This window comes from Crassostrea angulata, chromosome 1 (genome assembly GCF_025612915.1).
Source record: "Crassostrea angulata isolate pt1a10 chromosome 1, ASM2561291v2, whole genome shotgun sequence".
In the NCBI taxonomy this organism is placed as follows: domain Eukaryota; kingdom Metazoa; phylum Mollusca; class Bivalvia; order Ostreida; family Ostreidae; genus Magallana; species Magallana angulata.
In genome coordinates, this window is record NC_069111.1 from 8203062 (window position 1) to 8220816 (window position 17755).

Below are 17755 nucleotides of genomic sequence, written 5' to 3' on the forward strand. Positions count from 1 at the left end.
CAGATAAAAAAAATCTTTAAAGATGACTCAATTGCAAAAAAGAAGAAAATAACCTGATCTAATCTAATTTTCATTTTTTATTAATTTTTCACAAGTTTTTTTTATTTCATTGGATTGATTTATTTGCGCTAGAATCCGCAGAGACGCATATCAATTAAAATCAATTAACTTGACAATTTTATTTATGATTCTTTCGACAATGTATATAAATCAAACAATTTTATATCTACATCAGGTGCAGATACAGTATCATAATAACAGCCTTTTGCATACTCTGACACAACAACATATTACTGAGACATCAGAAAACCTTGATATAGAAACGCAAGTTCCGTCATCCCTTGATAATTTGTCTTGTAGTTTGAATCTGCTGTTTCACTCGCCGATTGTCTTATGAATTGTAATAGGTATAACGTAGGCCCTGTCTGATTAATAAAACCCAGGGCGGCCCATCGCGGCTCATCAGATCTCACGCTCCCTCCGCTTGTCGCATTGCTTTAGGTGTTTGCCCTTGTGAGAGCTGGGTCATGGTGTTCGCTTCTTATTTTTCTTCCTAAAGTGGATTTATCATTTTTTGATATATATTTTTTCTCAATATACGTAAGTATGTTTCAATGTTTCCCTTTTTAAAGGAGATTTTATTGAATTATGAATATTACCTTGTAAAGTTTTCAAACTATATTACATTGATGATGTCCTGTTCTAAAAATCGCTAATTTTTTTTTTTGTCTTTTGGTTTATTTGGGTTTCTTTTTTTCTTCTTTTTTTTTGTTTTGTTTTGAAAAGTAATGTTTTTACCTTTAGGTGACAAATTAAAAGAATGTTTTAAAACGAGTCGTAAAACTATTTAATTTTTTTTAAATTCTGATTGATATTCGACACACATGTATAGATATTATAGGTGTATGTGGTGTAAAATTAATGTTTAATTGTTTGGCATAGCATTGAGAAATCCAAAGTAAACGACAAAGTGTGTTGTCTTGCATGGTATACTAGTAATTATTTTCTTTTGATCTTACAATTTACAGTTTAAGTATGCGTGTCGAATAAAATAACCAACCATCACTTTATTGGTTAACATTTGCTCTAATTAACTACTATCTTTGGTAATTAATGAATTAATTATTGGATCGGTAACCGCATATCTTATATTTTTGACCGTGGCAATAACGCTTCCTAATTTCTATAACTGACGAATCCCACTTTGTTAAGGTTTTGTCTCGTAACACATTGCGTGAGAAGAATTACTAAAGTTTTCCCGCACTAATTACTCTTTTTGAAATTAGTAAGATACAAATAAAGATAAATATTGATACAGGTTTTGATATATTATTAAGGTCGTACCCTCCGTTGCCTGCAGATTATAAATGTGTTTCTTATTTCCTGGAGAAATCGTCGTAAGATGCTAATGCAGGCTAATTGAATCAGAAAATATCTGTGAGAATGATTTGAATTTTCTTGATCGATATCATCAGCGTTTTTAAACATTATCGTTACCACAACGGTGTTATAATCGTATCGAAATTACAACGTTTCCCATTTATGATATGACATACATTGCATACAGTGTTGTTAAACAATGTAAAGCGACACAAAAACGTTTTTAAAACTTAAATCCTGATCGAAAATCAGAAACTTTGAAATATTACATCCCTATTTGGTATAAGTTCTGCAGATAAAACCATATACAATGTATAGCGACATATTTTTGTTCGTTCTTGTGCTACATCAGTAATAAGTCTATACATGGTTTTGTCGCGGTTGGTGAACGGCATGTATACCTGCGGTTTCCATGTTCTTTCATTATCGATACAATCAATCATATAAACGTTATCAATAATCGATTGTCAAAAAAAAAAAAAAACTCAATTTTATCACAATCACAAAGTTTCTGTATAATGAATATTTATTTCGACCTCATCTATAGTCATAAAAAGGTTCTTTAAGGACGATTTTTAATTCATTCTTTCAACTTTAATTAAAATCTATGGAATTCCGATCTCTCCACACTTTTTAAGTGTGTTTTAATCAAGAGCGTTCTTGCGTTCAATTGATAGGACATTCATTAAAAAATATGACTATTATATTCGTTTTGGATAAGATTCTGACATTCTTTTTCGCTTTTGCACTCGACCCGTTTGCCGTGATGATATAATGGGGTCATTTTTGGTTTGACGCACATATTCCTATTGTTATGTTTGGGAAAAGTTAAATATCGAAGCGAAGGCAGCAGTGCATTCTACCTATGACATTGTCGATTTCTTAATGTACGTTGGTCAGCGGCGTCAACTATTTTGTGACATTTTCGCGCCACCAACGCCTTACACCTGGTAAATAAGTGAGCAAATATATGATGTATTTGATTGATTCGGTAGAGAAATATGCCTATTTATTTACGATCAAGCGACAATAATGCCTTTCCTCTCCCTTCATAAATCTACAAAGTCATTCAGAATTCCTGTACAACTTCTAAACATTGTATAAACGTTTTTCAATTATCAACCAATTCAACAATTGAACAATATATAGTATTATCATTTTACGAATTTATCTAACTAACGAGGCATGAATATGTGAGAGAGAGGAATTATCAAACATAATTATGCTCTGCAATCATATGCACCCTAATGCTCTAAAGTTTTACGAATTACAAACTATCAACTATATCCGACTCCCGCAACTCCTAAAATCTTTCTTAAATTCCTATTGATTATATAATGGGAAAAGAACTCAAGCTAGAGATATTTTGTGCCAGATGTTGCTTTACTTGCGCGAAATACACGTGATACTAGAGTACACCAATCCCCTTTTGATATTTAAATGAATAAAGTCACCTTGACACTTTCCTGCCAATCAGTTTTGACTTTTGGCCTCTAATTTCCATTTTGTCACATCAAAAAAAAAATACATAAAAAATCGTAATCAATTTATTTCATTCGCTTCTTCCCATTGCAACTTGCCACAACTTATTTCAAAAAGTCCCATTGATGAAAGGTATTTAGAAATCAACTTGTTTTTCTTATTGCAGATTTAAAGGAAAAGATGGACTTACATACAAGTCTTCCATTTGTTAGCATAATCTTCATGCTGTGCTGTGGTTTTGTCCATTGTGACACCGAGGATGCAACTGAAAATGTTGAATCTGTGATGACACATGCGCCAATTGTTTCGGACTCTCCGGTTGGACAATACCAAACAACAGTTGGCGGTGGTGAATATACAGACTATCAGGAGGATGATAATATGTATCTCTTTGGAGATTATTTTAACAAACAAGATACGGACGACAATCAAAACGCTGCACAAGCAGACGACAGATCAGCCACTCAGTCTTTCAATGTCGCTGATTCTCACACAATTTCAAATAACGTAGTGCAAGTTACAGAATCTCCTAACTTTATCGAAGATTCAGAAGAAGCATATGACCTAGGGGCTTATGACAAGGACTACGGTACTGAAGCGACTCAAATGGAGGCAAACGAAGGAAGTCGCGTGGCTGAAGGGGCTCAGTCAGATGGCGCCGGAGGAGATAGCACAGAGACCAGTGGAAGCGGGTCTTCGTCTTCTTCTGGAGAAACCAAACAATCGGGCGGTGGTGATAGTAATAATGGTAATTCCAAAAATAGCGATAGCAAGAGTTCAAGCGAAAATTCTGGTAGTTCCTCAAGTGGAACAGACGACAATGGATCAGGAGGGAATGGTAAGGATGATGGAAATGATATCGTAGATGTAGAGACCTATCATAACCTTCAGGGTTCAGCATCGTCTGAGGACAGTTCTTATTCCGACGAAAGTTCCGGAGAAAGCGGTACGAAGAAGAAAAATTGTAAATGTAAGAAAAATAAAAATGGTAAAGGAGGCGATTTTGGAAGTGATGATAGTAGTGATGACAGTAGTGAAGATCAGAGTAGCAGCAGTGGATCAGGAAGCGAAAATAGAGACAAAGATAAGTCGAGGGAAGGTAACTATGGAGACCAAGGAGACTCGAGCAGTGACGAGAGTAATTACGACTCGTACGACAGTGAGGATCACGAAAGCAGCAGCGAAAGTAGGGAAGAACCGGACAAACCGGATATCCCTGACTATGATAAACAACGAACCGGCAACGGTCTAGATAGAAGTAAGAGACGAGTCTAATCTGGTCTTCTTTTTACCTTTGAAAATTGTCTGATTATTGGTAATCAAATAGAATTTGATGTATGAAATATATTTGATCAACAGACAAAACAGTCAGCAATGATATCTAAAAATACATATAGAATTGACTATGCGTGGTGTAGGGATTATGAATGTGAATGACGATGTTATTTATCATTTATGATAATATATTTAGGATGGTTTGCATGTAAAATATACACATGGTTAAAGCTTTGGAATGTTCTTTCCTTATTGCATGGGTCTCTCTTTCAGATCGTAATGAGTACACCACTTCAATTCACCGATTCTTTACTAGCAAAACCAACACCCTTTTCAATGTTGTGAACAAATTAACTTCGAATACTCCGAACACCCCTTCCAGTCCCGGAGGAGGCGATGTTAGTCTACGGACAAACTATCGACTGTCATATCAACCAAAATCTACTCCATCTACAACGACTGCAAAATCATATATCATTAATTTAACGACTACGCCCCCACCACTCGGCGGGGACCCGCCTAACGTAAAGGATATAACAGATCAGAGTGTTCCAAAATGGTTTAGAGACTACATACCGAAACGGGAGTATGTTGAGCAGCCAATTGCTCGCGATTATATCCTCACTCCCAGAACCTCGTTCTGGGAGCCACCTGATGTCGCTAAGCCCCCTGATTGGCAGGAACAGAAAGAGTGGATCAATATCAAAATTAACCTCGAGAAACCAGCCGATTGGATAGATGATCCAAACTCAAACGGAAGCATTCCTCATTGGAACATTCCTTATATTCCCCCTGATTGGTTTAAAAAGAATAACGAGAAACTGACCACTGAATTTCATTTTGAGCTGACAACACCCAGTCCAAAAACGGTGCGTTGGACACCAAAACCAGAGGGTGTTGACAGAACTACCCACGTCCCAGAGTATCTTGCAAAGAAACGAGGTAAACTAATTTAAATCATCTCAGTAGGTTTTCAAACATTCATATTGCAGGAAGACGTTTCATTCGATCGTTCACCAGAAAGACCCGATGTCGAATAAAAAATGCAGTTGGTAATTGCATGAGGGCATGACTCAAACTGCATGAAGTTGAATGATTTTGCATTTCTTTTATTTGAATGCTTTGTTTGAGGGTATATTGTGATTTTCTGAAAATAATTTTTTGTTTTACGGTATAAAGAAAATGGAGATATTTGGATTCTCCTCTCGATTCTAAAAAACTTTAAGACTTAGAAAAGCTAAATGATACTTTTTTTGCCTGTAGTAGAAATGAACTTGTTTTACAAACATTAAAAAGTTCATAGTGTTTAATTTTTTTCTCTGTAGTTTTATAAGTCAGGTTTATAGACATGACCATATTTATTTGCGCATGCGCGCTCTTGTAGAAAAGCGTTAAATGATGATCCAATAAATAGGAAACCAGGAATTACAGTTCAATTAAAAGTTTACAACAGCTATCAATTCTTGTATGCCTGTCATTTGACGGCGCGGCATTTAATTGATCGTGTAAAATGAAATATGCAAAAGTCTTCAATTTTAGTTCAATAACATCAAAAAGATATAACTGTCAATTACATAGAAACGGTTAAGTGCATAGAATGTTTTACATAATGTTTCCTTTAGTTATGAAGATAATGTATGCAGTGTTTACAATGTATTATCCATTAAAAAATAATTTTCGGTAGAAACTAATAAATAAACCTGCTTTGTTTACAGTTTGTGACAGGAAATTTGACATCGTGTTGGCAATAGATGGCACCGGGAACGAAAAAGACTTTGGGTACCTAAAGGGGGCCATAGTTCAGCTCTTGGATCGTTTAATCATGGGGGAAGATAAGGTCAAGGTCGGAGTCGTGTTGCTTGGTAACACGGATGGATTGCAGATTCCCATTAGTGGAAATCGGGTAGAATTAGAAGATCAAGTTGCAAGATTAGGATTACCCGAAGACAGCAACAGATATGATATTGGTATGTTTTAGTCACCAACAGATAGGATTTTTGGCATTTTATATTCACCATTTCTTTGTACAGGTTTATAATTATTTTAATTACAAAGTTGCGTACTTTTTTGTATTTTTGTATTTGACGCTTATGTTGTCTATTGAAATGGTCCCCTTTTAATTTATCTCATTTGTTTTAATATTAAAATAGTATTGAAAAAAATATATTGTTAATGGTTCGTTTTTATTACAGCATTGAAGTCAGCGGGTGAACTCCTTGAAAGGGAAGGAAGAGAAGGGATTCCGAAAGTCGCCATAATGATTGTGAATGGAAAATCCAGATACCAGTATCACACCCGAATGGAGGCTGCGCGTCTTCATAGAAGTGGAATCTCCGTCTTCACTGTCGGCGTCGGATACAACACGGATGAAGAAGAACTGAAGACGATTTCTTCAAGTCAAAACGAGGTTATCCGGGTCAAAAACTATATTCACCTGGTGTATCTAATGACCGGGTACGTGCAGCTGTTCTGTAACGTAGAAGATAATTATCTTACTCCGCCAACACTCGCTCCTCCACACCAAACGGCCACACCCAAAGCCAAAATAATCGCCAAGTTAACCACGGATGTCATGTCGGAGCCCAGTCCAAGAGAAGCGAAAGGTACCGCTTTCATGTATTTTCTTGTTTTTTCATGGTTTATTCACTTTTCTTTCTGACAAAGCTTAATATATTAATCAGATTTAACTAGATATTTGTTTGTTTCTGCAGTACTGTGTGAAGGTTGCAAAATGATCAATGGAGCCGGATTCAACAGTCATCCCAACGAATGCGACTTATTCGTCCATTGCTATTTCGGAGAACTAGGACTACGAGCAATCATCAGGAAATGTCCGTTTGGACAGTTCTGGAATCAGACAATATTATCCTGTGAATACTCTGAAAGAGCTTATTGTCCAATGGGTAAGTACACCTTGCATTTGTTAAAACTCGGTGGCAACAAGCGTTTGGAATTCATTTTCTGAATACTTTGATTTTATTTTTATAGATCGCTGTGCTTACATAAAAGACCGGGATTATGAAGCCTCAGAAAACTGCCGCGCATACTGGGAGTGTTCGAATGGTCATTCCAGAGGGAGGTGTTGTAGGTATGGATACCGCTACGTCAGAGGAGAAGGGTGCGTCCTGGACAGCGACAACATTTGCAAAGAAAGCTGTCCGATGGAAATGCCAACGGATCTTTATTCGCATAACAATGGTAAATGTTTGGAGTTGAATGAATGAATTAAACAACCATGTTTCGAATAATAACATTTTAATACAAATAAATCGCAAAATTATCAATATCTGTTTACTTATTTTAACATAGCTCCAGCCCAATCTTGTGATAAAATTCCAATCGCCAATGATAGGAGCCACTACCAGCAGTTGCTACCGGGAACTGGGTATGTGACAATGCCGTGCGCAGAGGGTACCCACTATAATGAGAGAAAGTGCACATGTACCGACCAGGAGCCAAGTTATCCAACATTTAAGGAGCCACTTGTGCAAGAACCACCAGCTGGTAAGATAATTGATAATCATTAGTGTATCGCATAAACAATGGAATACTAATATACACAATTTTAGAATATACTTGTTTGTATCAATTTTGATGGGTATTAGAATTTTAAATATTGTTGATATTTACTTTCTAAAGGTTGCCGACCGGAAGTAAAATTAGACTTTAAAAATGGTGTCACAGATTCTTCCGGTAAATGGACGTATGTAAACAACCAAGGAGTTTTGATACAGAATGGAGAGGCAATATTCAACGGAGACAGTCGCTTACTGATTCCTAGATTCACAAACGTTGAATTTGGTAAAACATTTGTGATTCGCCTTCGGTATAAGGAAGAAGAAAAGTTGAAATTCAACGAGTCCCAGGCATTAGTTAACAATGGTGACTGTGGTGATTTTGGGTCCATACAGATTTTCACGAAAAGAAATTCTATTGGCTATGTCGTGAAAACTACGAAAGAACCTAGCCATGTTTCATTACAAATTCATAAACCAGTAAGTATTTAGAAAAAACAGTTATTGAATATATGCTGTCCCTTTTTTATTCTTTATGGGAATTTCATGCTAATGAGTTTCCTTCTCTGTTTCAGCACGGGGAGTGGAAAGATGTGGAATATGTAGTCTCTGACGGAAAGTTTGAAGGTTACTTAAATGGAGTTCAGGCAACAAAATGGTCAATGGGTATGTCATCTGTTCACGTGTACCCTTCCTAGCTATTTTGATAGGTTGACCTTGTAAAATCATGATTTTTCTGACAAATAATATGTTCATGTATGTTTCTAACATTGCAGGATCTGTAGAATCAAGGCAGTGTGCCGTACAAATAGGATTTGGACACGGCTATAACAATTTTAGAGGTCGTTTATCTTTGGTAGGTATAATCTGTAAATTGGACTCTTTTAAGATTTATATATCTTTACAAAACGTACTTGATAATTAAATCTTAATTGTTTTCAAGATGAAGAATATGTTAGGATATTGTCTATGCGGTTTGAAATTACAAAAAATTAATGCAAAATACTGCATTATTCATAAGCGCATTAAAATACCACACAGGTATAATAGTTTATTCATCAAAGACATACATGTATTGCCACTTCAATTTCCTTTCGTCCGTTTCTGTCCAATTGTGGCTGTTGTATAGCCAAACACCGAAATATTTGTCTTTGTAGTATATAGACACGACAAACACTGTGTTATGACTGGAATTGACAACACTGTCAATCAAAATCAGTAGTTTGGCGCGTAGTTTTCCGTAAAACCAATCAACCGTAACAATCGATAAATAGAAGTCTTGTGTTTTATGTTGGTCATACACATAAATGGACACAGGCAGTATTAAAACAAACATAAATAACATCGTAGGTGAAATTGTCATTAAAGACGCATTCGTCATAAAATTCCGCCCAACGTTTTGTTGATCAATAATTTATCACCCATACATGTATGTAATGTATAATACATGTAGTTGAATTTTAAATATTAAGGTACCACACACCTTGATGTTAATAAAATATAATAGTGAAATATTTTTTTTCTTTACAGCTTGAAATTTATCTCTGTAAACCAGAGAAAGCTATGAAGTATTCTTGATAGACTCTCCATCCACTATGACGAGAAATCCACACTAGGAGGAAAAGGCACCTATCTACACTGAGCATGCGCAGACCATCATACATCAATCACGGGGCGCCTTTATTCAAAGTGCATCAGGATATTCTGATCGTCACGAAATCCTACTCACTTTGATCAAGAAATAAACTGAGCTTTGTCATTTCTATTTACTCCAAAAGCAGCTGTTTCCTTGCATTCATTTGTACAGTGTGTGTATATATACCTCATATATGTTGAAAATTACAACTTTCCGTTATGTGTCATAACAGTTATTACGAATAATCATGATTTGACTGAAGATATGGATGAACATACATTTAAATGACGAACAAACCGGACTCCAGCAAAATAGAAGAGCTACGTAATACAGTGCTGGTCCATTCCTGTTTTCTCTGCAACTGTTCATGATTATGTCTGACATTACTAACTTTATACTTCATTGTGATAGTTTGAATATGAAATATTATTAATAATATACAAAGTATTTGTTCCGAGAAAACTGTTTCCTTTACTTGTCTCATGTGTTGTATTAAACTATATGATACTCTCTTTTTTCTGTATGACTTTAATGCGCAATTAAATCTATATATCAGTCCTGTACAGTGTACGCACTTTTTACACGGTACCCGCTCGATCCTGATTTAAAATAAAACCGTTTACAAACAGTCCATATTTGCTTAAATAGATATGTTTAACAACTACGATATTCGCATAATGAATTAAGTAAGATAAAAATTAGGTTTCTTTTAATCATGTAGCTGTTACATGCACCATCTTTCCTAGTATGTATAATGTTTACTAAATACTTGCTCGTCAAGTAAAAGAATATCAATGAAATCGTGCCATTATCAAAACTACATTAGCACGATTCATATGTACATTATAAGAGAGCAATGCAACGTGGTTTTTTTTAATCAATTTTCAAAGAAAATCTAAAGTAAAAAAAAAAAGGAATGACACATTACATGACGTCAACAGATAGTCAACAAATGTAGTTTAAAAATAGACGAATAAGAAACTTATAAACAACTTAACTGTTCATAAAAACATTACAATTATTTTTGTAAATCTTGTTTTAATTAAGTTGCTTATTTTGGGAAGTAAATACAGGCTGTAATACTGCGCAGTAAAAAATATTTTGTTTGCAACAAATGCATTAAATTTTATTTCATCAAATTGATCTTATTTTGGAACCAAATTTTCTCAAATATTTCAAGTATATCAAACCTTTATTGAGGGAACTTAACATCACAGCACATATAGGCTTAGCATTCATTTTTAATTAATTTTCGCAAAAGGTATTAACCTTTAGTACTGATTTTCAATTTACTAACGTCAAAATGTTAAATTTAGAACGCACCTTAATTCAACCAAAAGAAAAAGACAAATTAACATCAACCTCAATTTCAAAAATCCGTACAACCGGCTAAACTGAAATGTCATTAGTACAAGAACTTCACCAAAGTGTGCCTTGGGTTCACAAATCAAAAAGACCACAACCGCATCTTGTTATTAACATATATATGTATATTTATAATCCTCTCCTTTTGAAAAAAAAATTAATTATCTTCTGTGTGAATTTCATACTTATTTTCAAATATATTCAAAAGTTCTCAATAGTCTTGTAGACCTGTCAAGAAAAATTCAAAATATCTGAGACATCAAACTGAAAAACAGAATCTACAATTTGTGTACATTGTTGTTGAGTAAATCTTAACGCTGTCTTCATTAAAAGTGAAATTAAGGTAAACGGTTTTTGGAAATATATCTTATGTTGCTGGCACGTCATGAAAAACCGGTTGTGTCTCTCCTAGGATATAGGTACATGTAGCACTCAGTGACTGCTGTGAAATGAAATTGAGAGTTCTTTTTTGTTTTTTTGTTTTTTTTTGTTTTTGGCACATTCATATCAAGGCTTTGCTCAAATGAAAACAATTTTCCAAAAAGAAGCCAAATTCTCAATTGAAATTCGCAGTTTTAGCATACTGCAGTACATGTACCTTATTGGGAAAATTTGACAGAAATCGCCTATTTACAAAAAAAATAACAAAAAGGACCCATTGAATTTTCTCTTTGTCGGAGGATTAATGATCCTAACAATAGTAAAAAATAATTTTAGGTTACAAAGGCTGGGACGGGGGAAGGAGTTTGTGTGTTAACATCGTTATATTTTCCCATTGTAAAAGAAAACATTTCGCAAAGAGATCAATGTTATAGCGTCTTAAATAGCACCGAATGTCAAATGAACGGAGTCCATACACTTTTGCAGAGTTCAATGATTTTGGAAGAAGTTGAGCCGATTCCTGCAAAAGTTCTCCCCAGCCATTCTACCTAATGAGAACGACAAAGTTTAACCTTCCTTAAGCCTGAATAAATCACTGTCCCGGTGAAGCAATCATTTGTCTTCTACCTGTGTTTTGTTATATTTTTACATATGTTCTCCAAATCTTGTGTCATGTTTGTGCATCTTGTTCTTCAAAACTTGACACTTTTATTTGCATTTCATTTGCAGGATGTTAAGGGGTTTGTACTGGTTTCTTTCTGAAAAACTCACCAAGAAGAGTGTTTCAAATTAATTAACACATATTTTGAATTCAACAATTTTAATATTGAGCAGATTATTAAACCACATGAAATGCGTTAGATTTGTGTGTGCTATGTATTGTCAACAGCTTAAATTAGCATTAAAATGCAATACGCCCATAAAGTTACATAACATTTGTATTAAAAACTCCAACATTAAACAAATTAAATTGACATGAAAAGCAACACTACAAGTAAAAATCAACCTGAAAAAGATATGAATATTCTAACAGACTTTAAAAACCTAATGAAAAAATGCCCCATATCTTAAAATTTCAAAATGACTCAATACAAAAATTACTTGCATAAAAATTATCTACAGCTTCTACAATAATCTATTCATCATGTAATAATCAAACTAGCTGCATAAAAGATGTTAAGAGTCTGAAATTCTTAAAACTGATTTCTTATAACGCATTTTATGTAAAATAATTATCAGTCGTAGAAAATCAACAAATGAATAATAAATTATCAGTTTCCCTTTTAAATGAATTGATTACTTTCTTCTTCCTCTTTGTTGAAACAAAATAAGAATTTATAGATTCACAAAACTGACCTTACTACATACCATGTGTATCAGAATTTGGAGCAAATTAACTCATGCTTCAAAGAACTTAATCAATTATTTATTTAACATGGATCTCCCATTAAATTGAAACTTTGGATGTTAGATGATGAATAAAAACCACAAAATGTTATCAGAATTCAAGCCTCACAAGGCGTTCTCTCAATAAACGTGTCAAACACTAATTATTTCCTCTAAAAATCAAACGAAAAACTATCAGAATTCATATCGCACTATTAGTTAACATTAATTATGATAAATGTTTTAAAAACCCAAACACATCCATGAAAAAACGTGTCGTACATGTATATATTACTAATAATAAATTTAATTATTCTCCTCTTTTAATAAATAACAATTGGTTGAATTCTTCAGTTTTCTCATTCCAAGATATCAAAAGACAAACAAACGGTAGAATAGCAAAACCAAATTAGTGGTACAAGGGTAAATAGGCCACATCAATCATTATGGGATCCATGCAATGGTTATAAAATGTAATAAACACTCATAACTCTGTTTTATACAGGCCATATCAAACAGGCACTGAAGCTATTTTTTCTTTAACTTTGCTGTATTTATTGTTCAGGTTTTTCATTAGATTTTAATTTACGTTGTAAATAAATATGTAGTTAGAATGTAGCTTTGTATGGTCAACAGTACAGGAAATACAAGTACATGTATGATTAAATTTCAACATTTCCTATTATCTCATAAATGCATATTACATATAGAGATGGACTATATGATAATCAGTTCCAATATATCTTAGATAACAATATACATTTGCTGTAGTTAATGAATATATCAATATGTTTTAGAATATCAAAGATGTGAGCACAAGGCTATCAATATTGCACAAATTACATGAATAAATATTATAAAAGAAGTACCAGTAATTGTTTTAAAATTTGTTTTTTTTAGTCATAAGTTAAATAAACATACATGTACCACGGTATTCAAATAATTTGATCACCTTGAGAATGTCATATGTATCAAATCTTTTGAGGTCAATTTTTGAAAATATAAGTAATTAAAAAGATTGTTGCTCTGAAATGAAACTACATTCAGGGCTCTCAGTGTAAGACACTACTGATTTCAACAACAATTAATGGTGTAAGGAAGCTAGGATTGGTTGGCACTCTGGAAACAGAAATCTATCTGTGTAAGTTAGTAGGTACATGTAACTCACTAACAAATTGAGATCACTCAAAACACAAAAAAGGTGACTAAAGATTATTTTAAATTCTGAGTCGGTTCAAGGAATCAAAGTAGAAGACTTATGTCCTTTGATTGCCTAATCACTCGACTTTTACCCTATTGTCAATCCGAACAACGATCATTGCAAAACCAAGTAATATACACAAGTCATCAATGATAATCCGCACTTGATTCCAGAATAGCATTCTGTTGCCTTCTACCCAGTAATTAATGTCACAGTCCACGAGGATCGTCAGGATTCCAAACATCACGATCACCGAGATGGACATGTCTCTCAGAAAGTGGCCCGAGAAAAAACTAATGGCACCGGCCGCCAAGACAAGGGTGAAGAAATACCTACTCCAGTCACCGCCCGGGACGTGGTACAAAAAGGCTTTCTTGTCCTCCACACTGTCGTTGAGAATGTACACAAACGCCATCAGAAATAGTCCTATGACAGTTTCTCCAAGCTTTTGCAATTGTTTTGATGGCAAGTTTTCAAAAATGGATGAGAAAAGGAGAAAAATACCAACACAGCCAATGTGACGAGATGCCATCCTGATCTGGGGACAAAAAGGAAACAGTTTCAGAAGTCAGACAGATAAAAAAAAAAATTAAGAATACTACACTATTAAAAACTAAAAATTTTAACTTAATTTTCCTACACATGTATGAAGAAAGATAATTCAGGGACATGGAAAAGTCTTTACATTTTTTAGACTGACTAGTGTGGAATTTTTACTGATATTATATAAATGAACTTGTGGACAAATACAGCAGTTGACTGGTATTAAGGACTACAGATTATTTATTTAACTTGAAAATGAATATAGCACTGGGGCCACAAAAAGAACAAAGTCTAGCTTTCATTGATTCTTAGTCTTGCTTTTTTTCCTGTATATACTCCTTTTTTGTTAAAATGTGACTGAAATTTCAAGAGAGACTTTGTCCAAGTTTTATGACCTTTTACTGGGTGTGTGTCTGAAGCTGAAGATTAATTTAGGTAAAACAAATGTGTTCTTGAATCAAAGAAAAACAAATACTGCAGCACATGCAACAACCTAGTTTTCTTTTACAGCTTCCTTTTGTTTTAAACTGTTGACAAATTCATCCTAGTCATCAAATCAAAGATCATGATGAACAAATAGGTGGGAAGGAAATTCTCAACTTTAAACAAAAAATTAAATGATTATTTTTTCTTGTATTGGTTTTACATCATCTTTGCTAGCCAAGGGTGACAATCCCCTGTGTTTCTCTATTCAATGAATATGAACAGAGAAACACTGTGGATTGTCACCCTTGGCTATATAAGATGACCAAAACAAACCATTTTAAAACTTGAAATACACCAAACCCTACTGGTTTAATTCTGCAATGCCAACTTTCACACAGCCATTGTTACAAAATAAGAGAAAAGCTCACTACCTTTCCGACACTGAAAAATAATAAACAATTTAATTCAAAATTTTATATATTATATAATTTTTAATTTATTTATTATTATATCATCAGTTCTCCAGATGAAGACCAACCCTCTCACCTTTTGCCATTGGGTGTAGTCCATCTGTGTGTTGGTAAACAATGTATACACCAGGTACAGCATTTGTCCGCAGTATACTAGTGAGACCTCCTTGCATTTGTAGCGGAAAGACAACAGAAATCCACAGGCAACAAAAATCCCAATGTGTGTGTAGATTACTTTGGGTTGAATTGGTGGGTAACTGTGAGTGAATAAAAAATCACAATAAACAGATGCCAACAACACGCAACATGTATACATGAAAACACAACACAAAATATATTTCTTCACAATTAAAGCATTTAAAATGCACATCATTCAATGCCTGATACACCCATGAAACTCATAGAACTTTTTTAAACTGACTACATAACATATACAATTGATCATTTTCATGTACTGATTAATACATGTAAATATCAAACTATAGCAAAATTTAAATAGACAAAAAACTTAGCAGCTCAGGAAAATGAAGCCTAACTACTAGGTTATCTGCACATAGCAAAATATTTCATTTCTTTCTTACTTCAGTTAGGAATATGATAAAACATCAATGCACTTGCAGAGATCATGTAGATTGGAATTCTGGGAGGAAATTAAGCTATAAAACTGGTCAGTTTTTGGGTCAAACTGCACACTGTCAGTCTGGCAACTGACTTTTGGTATCAGCTGTAGCTATTGTAAGAATTCCACATACAAATATAAGTTTATATTGAATGCAGTGGTTTGCCACAAGCCTGTGACAAGGGAATTCAGAGGGATATTTATACAAAGTTACAATGAAAGAGAGCATCTAGAGTTGTATTATCTTATTCTTATAAATAAAGAAAAATCTGTGTGCTATCATAAATAGTGAAACTCTATATAATTAAACGTTTTACCTACAGGGAACAAAAAATTATAGTCAGTCCAAAGATATGAATGCAGCAGAATTTGACAATTTTTAATAAAAAATAAAACATACCTGTGAAAGAAGTGCAATTGAAATAGATAATAGGGGAAAATATCAAAGAAAATTTTATTCACACATTATCGTTTATCAATTGGAAAAATTCACAAGAATAGAAACTGATTTCTTATGGAGATTTATAATGGGGAATGTTGACATCTTTTCTCCATTTGCCGTGGGCCTTATGTGGGACTTGTTTTAGTATTAGCGCTCGGAATATCTCACATAATATTTCAATGTTATAATCCATGTCATATGTCCAGGTCTGTTGCAATACATAATCCCAGTAGACATCACATTTTTAGCCATGTATTGAAACCTGATTATAAGCTAGAGGGGGCATTTCAAAGGAAAAATCTTGTTTTGGAAACTATATTTATTCAAAAAGATTATGCATTTCCTCACCAAATAATAGCGAGCACAGCTCGCCGGCGCGCAGCGCCGGCTAGCGAAGCGAGCTCTAAGAACCAGTGTGCGCGGGAAAAAGAACGAGTTAAACCTACAGTTCCTCAAACAAATTTTTTTGTCTACGTCCCATAATGCTCTCTAATGTTTTCACCCGTGGTGCTATGCCAAAAATGGCCGACTTATAACTCGTAATTTACGGTGACTTAAAGTTTGAAGACACGTTTTGAGTACCGCATATGCTTTGGCGAGACTCAAAATATTTGTTACATGCTTCCATACCTTCGTATTGAGTCGAGAAACGTAAACAAAGACGAACAAAGTCATGGATGAGGTCACAGTGCACTCGCTCTATATTTCCCGCGATAAATTTAGAGGTGGATCAAACATCTGTAATGAGTGTACTGGCCATTTCAGTTTAATCTGCGATACCTGCCTCATTGACATATGATTTGTTTCTAATCTTTTTTTAATATAGAAATTTTATATATATATACTAGCAAGAGCCATACTTTACTGTCACATCGATCCATTTTTAAAGTAATTGTGCATGCATGTAAGTATATGAGTAGGGAGGAAATAAACAATAGGACATTTTGAACTAAATAAAAAGGAATAAAATGAAAATATAAACAGGTAAAAAAATTATGTAGATATTGCATATACATGTAGTTTCCCAAAAGTGGGAAATTACACACCTACAAACAGGTCTCTCTCTCTCTCTCTCTCTCTCTCTCTCTGGGTAGGGGGTTGCGCTGTTTGTATCATAACCATTAAAATTAGTACCTTTGGCATACTTATTGTAGAGCAATACTCTCTCAAAAATTCTTTGACGTTCGTAGATACCTAAATAAAACTATAAGTTGACAATGATGCAAAGTACAGTATGTGCAATTCTTGCTGCGCTCGCCAGAACGGTAGCACCGTAAAACATATTAATATTCCACTAGCCGACTTGCTTAGCTTTTTACAGCTAATCTTGTCAGAATATTTACGTTATGTTCTTATCGAACCGAATTTCCTCAAAAAAATACAACAGAATAAGATTCGTATTTCCTGAAGCAACTTCAATTTGCTCAGATCATCATTAAAGATACGTTACCTTTCATTTTGTGCACGCTCTGCAAGTAAAAGAAGCAAGCTTATTGCATTGAGAAAAGGAAAACGTGCAATGAAAAATTCCGGTAACTTTCGCAACCAGTTAGCCGACGCCATTTTTATAGGGAAGGTTACAAATTAGTGCCAAGCACTCCGACCCCCCAGACGTTTCGACCCACTCGAAATTT

At 34.2% G+C, this 17755-nt stretch overlaps 2 protein-coding genes across 2 annotated transcripts; one reads left to right on the plus strand and one right to left on the minus strand.

The window, feature by feature from the left end:
* Positions 1-459: 459 nt before the first annotated feature.
* On the plus strand, positions 460-9800 carry LOC128161377 (uncharacterized). Its single transcript, XM_052824662.1, has 12 exons — positions 460-600; positions 3029-4120; positions 4411-5079; positions 5853-6104; positions 6330-6740; positions 6849-7040; positions 7126-7335; positions 7447-7641; positions 7777-8132; positions 8228-8318; positions 8429-8508; positions 9183-9800. The coding sequence occupies exons 2-12, from the start codon at positions 3043-3045 to the stop codon at positions 9228-9230; spliced, it is 3582 nt and encodes a 1193-aa protein (XP_052680622.1). The 5' UTR covers positions 460-600; positions 3029-3042; the 3' UTR covers positions 9231-9800.
* A 2037-nt stretch (positions 9801-11837) lies between these two features.
* LOC128177129 (transmembrane protein 101-like) lies at positions 11838-17716 on the minus strand. The gene is made up of 3 exons (XM_052843699.1): positions 17572-17716; positions 15137-15317; positions 11838-14159 (listed from the first exon to the last, which is right to left on the minus strand). Exons 1-3 carry the CDS (start codon positions 17682-17684, stop codon positions 13698-13700), a joined length of 756 nt encoding a protein of 251 aa, XP_052699659.1. The 5' UTR covers positions 17685-17716; the 3' UTR covers positions 11838-13697.
* Between the last annotated feature and the right edge of the window lie 39 nt (positions 17717-17755).

Coding starts and splice junctions, on each gene's coding strand:
- LOC128161377 (XM_052824662.1), top strand. CDS start 3,043: ATGGACTTACATACAAGTCTTCCATTTGTTAGCATAATCTTCATGCTG. Junction 4,121..4,410: donor CGGCAACGGTCTAGATAGAA/GTAAGAGACGAG, acceptor TCTCTCTTTCAG/ATCGTAATGAGTACACCACT. Junction 8,133..8,227: donor CATTACAAATTCATAAACCA/GTAAGTATTTAG, acceptor TCTCTGTTTCAG/CACGGGGAGTGGAAAGATGT.
- LOC128177129 (XM_052843699.1), bottom strand. CDS start 17,684: ATGGCGTCGGCTAACTGGTTGCGAAAGTTACCGGAATTTTTCATTGCA. Junction 15,318..17,571: donor GAGCGTGCACAAAATGAAAG/GTAACGTATCTT, acceptor ATTCACTCACAG/TTACCCACCAATTCAACCCA. Junction 14,160..15,136: donor ACTACACCCAATGGCAAAAG/GTGAGAGGGTTG, acceptor TTTTGTCCCCAG/ATCAGGATGGCATCTCGTCA.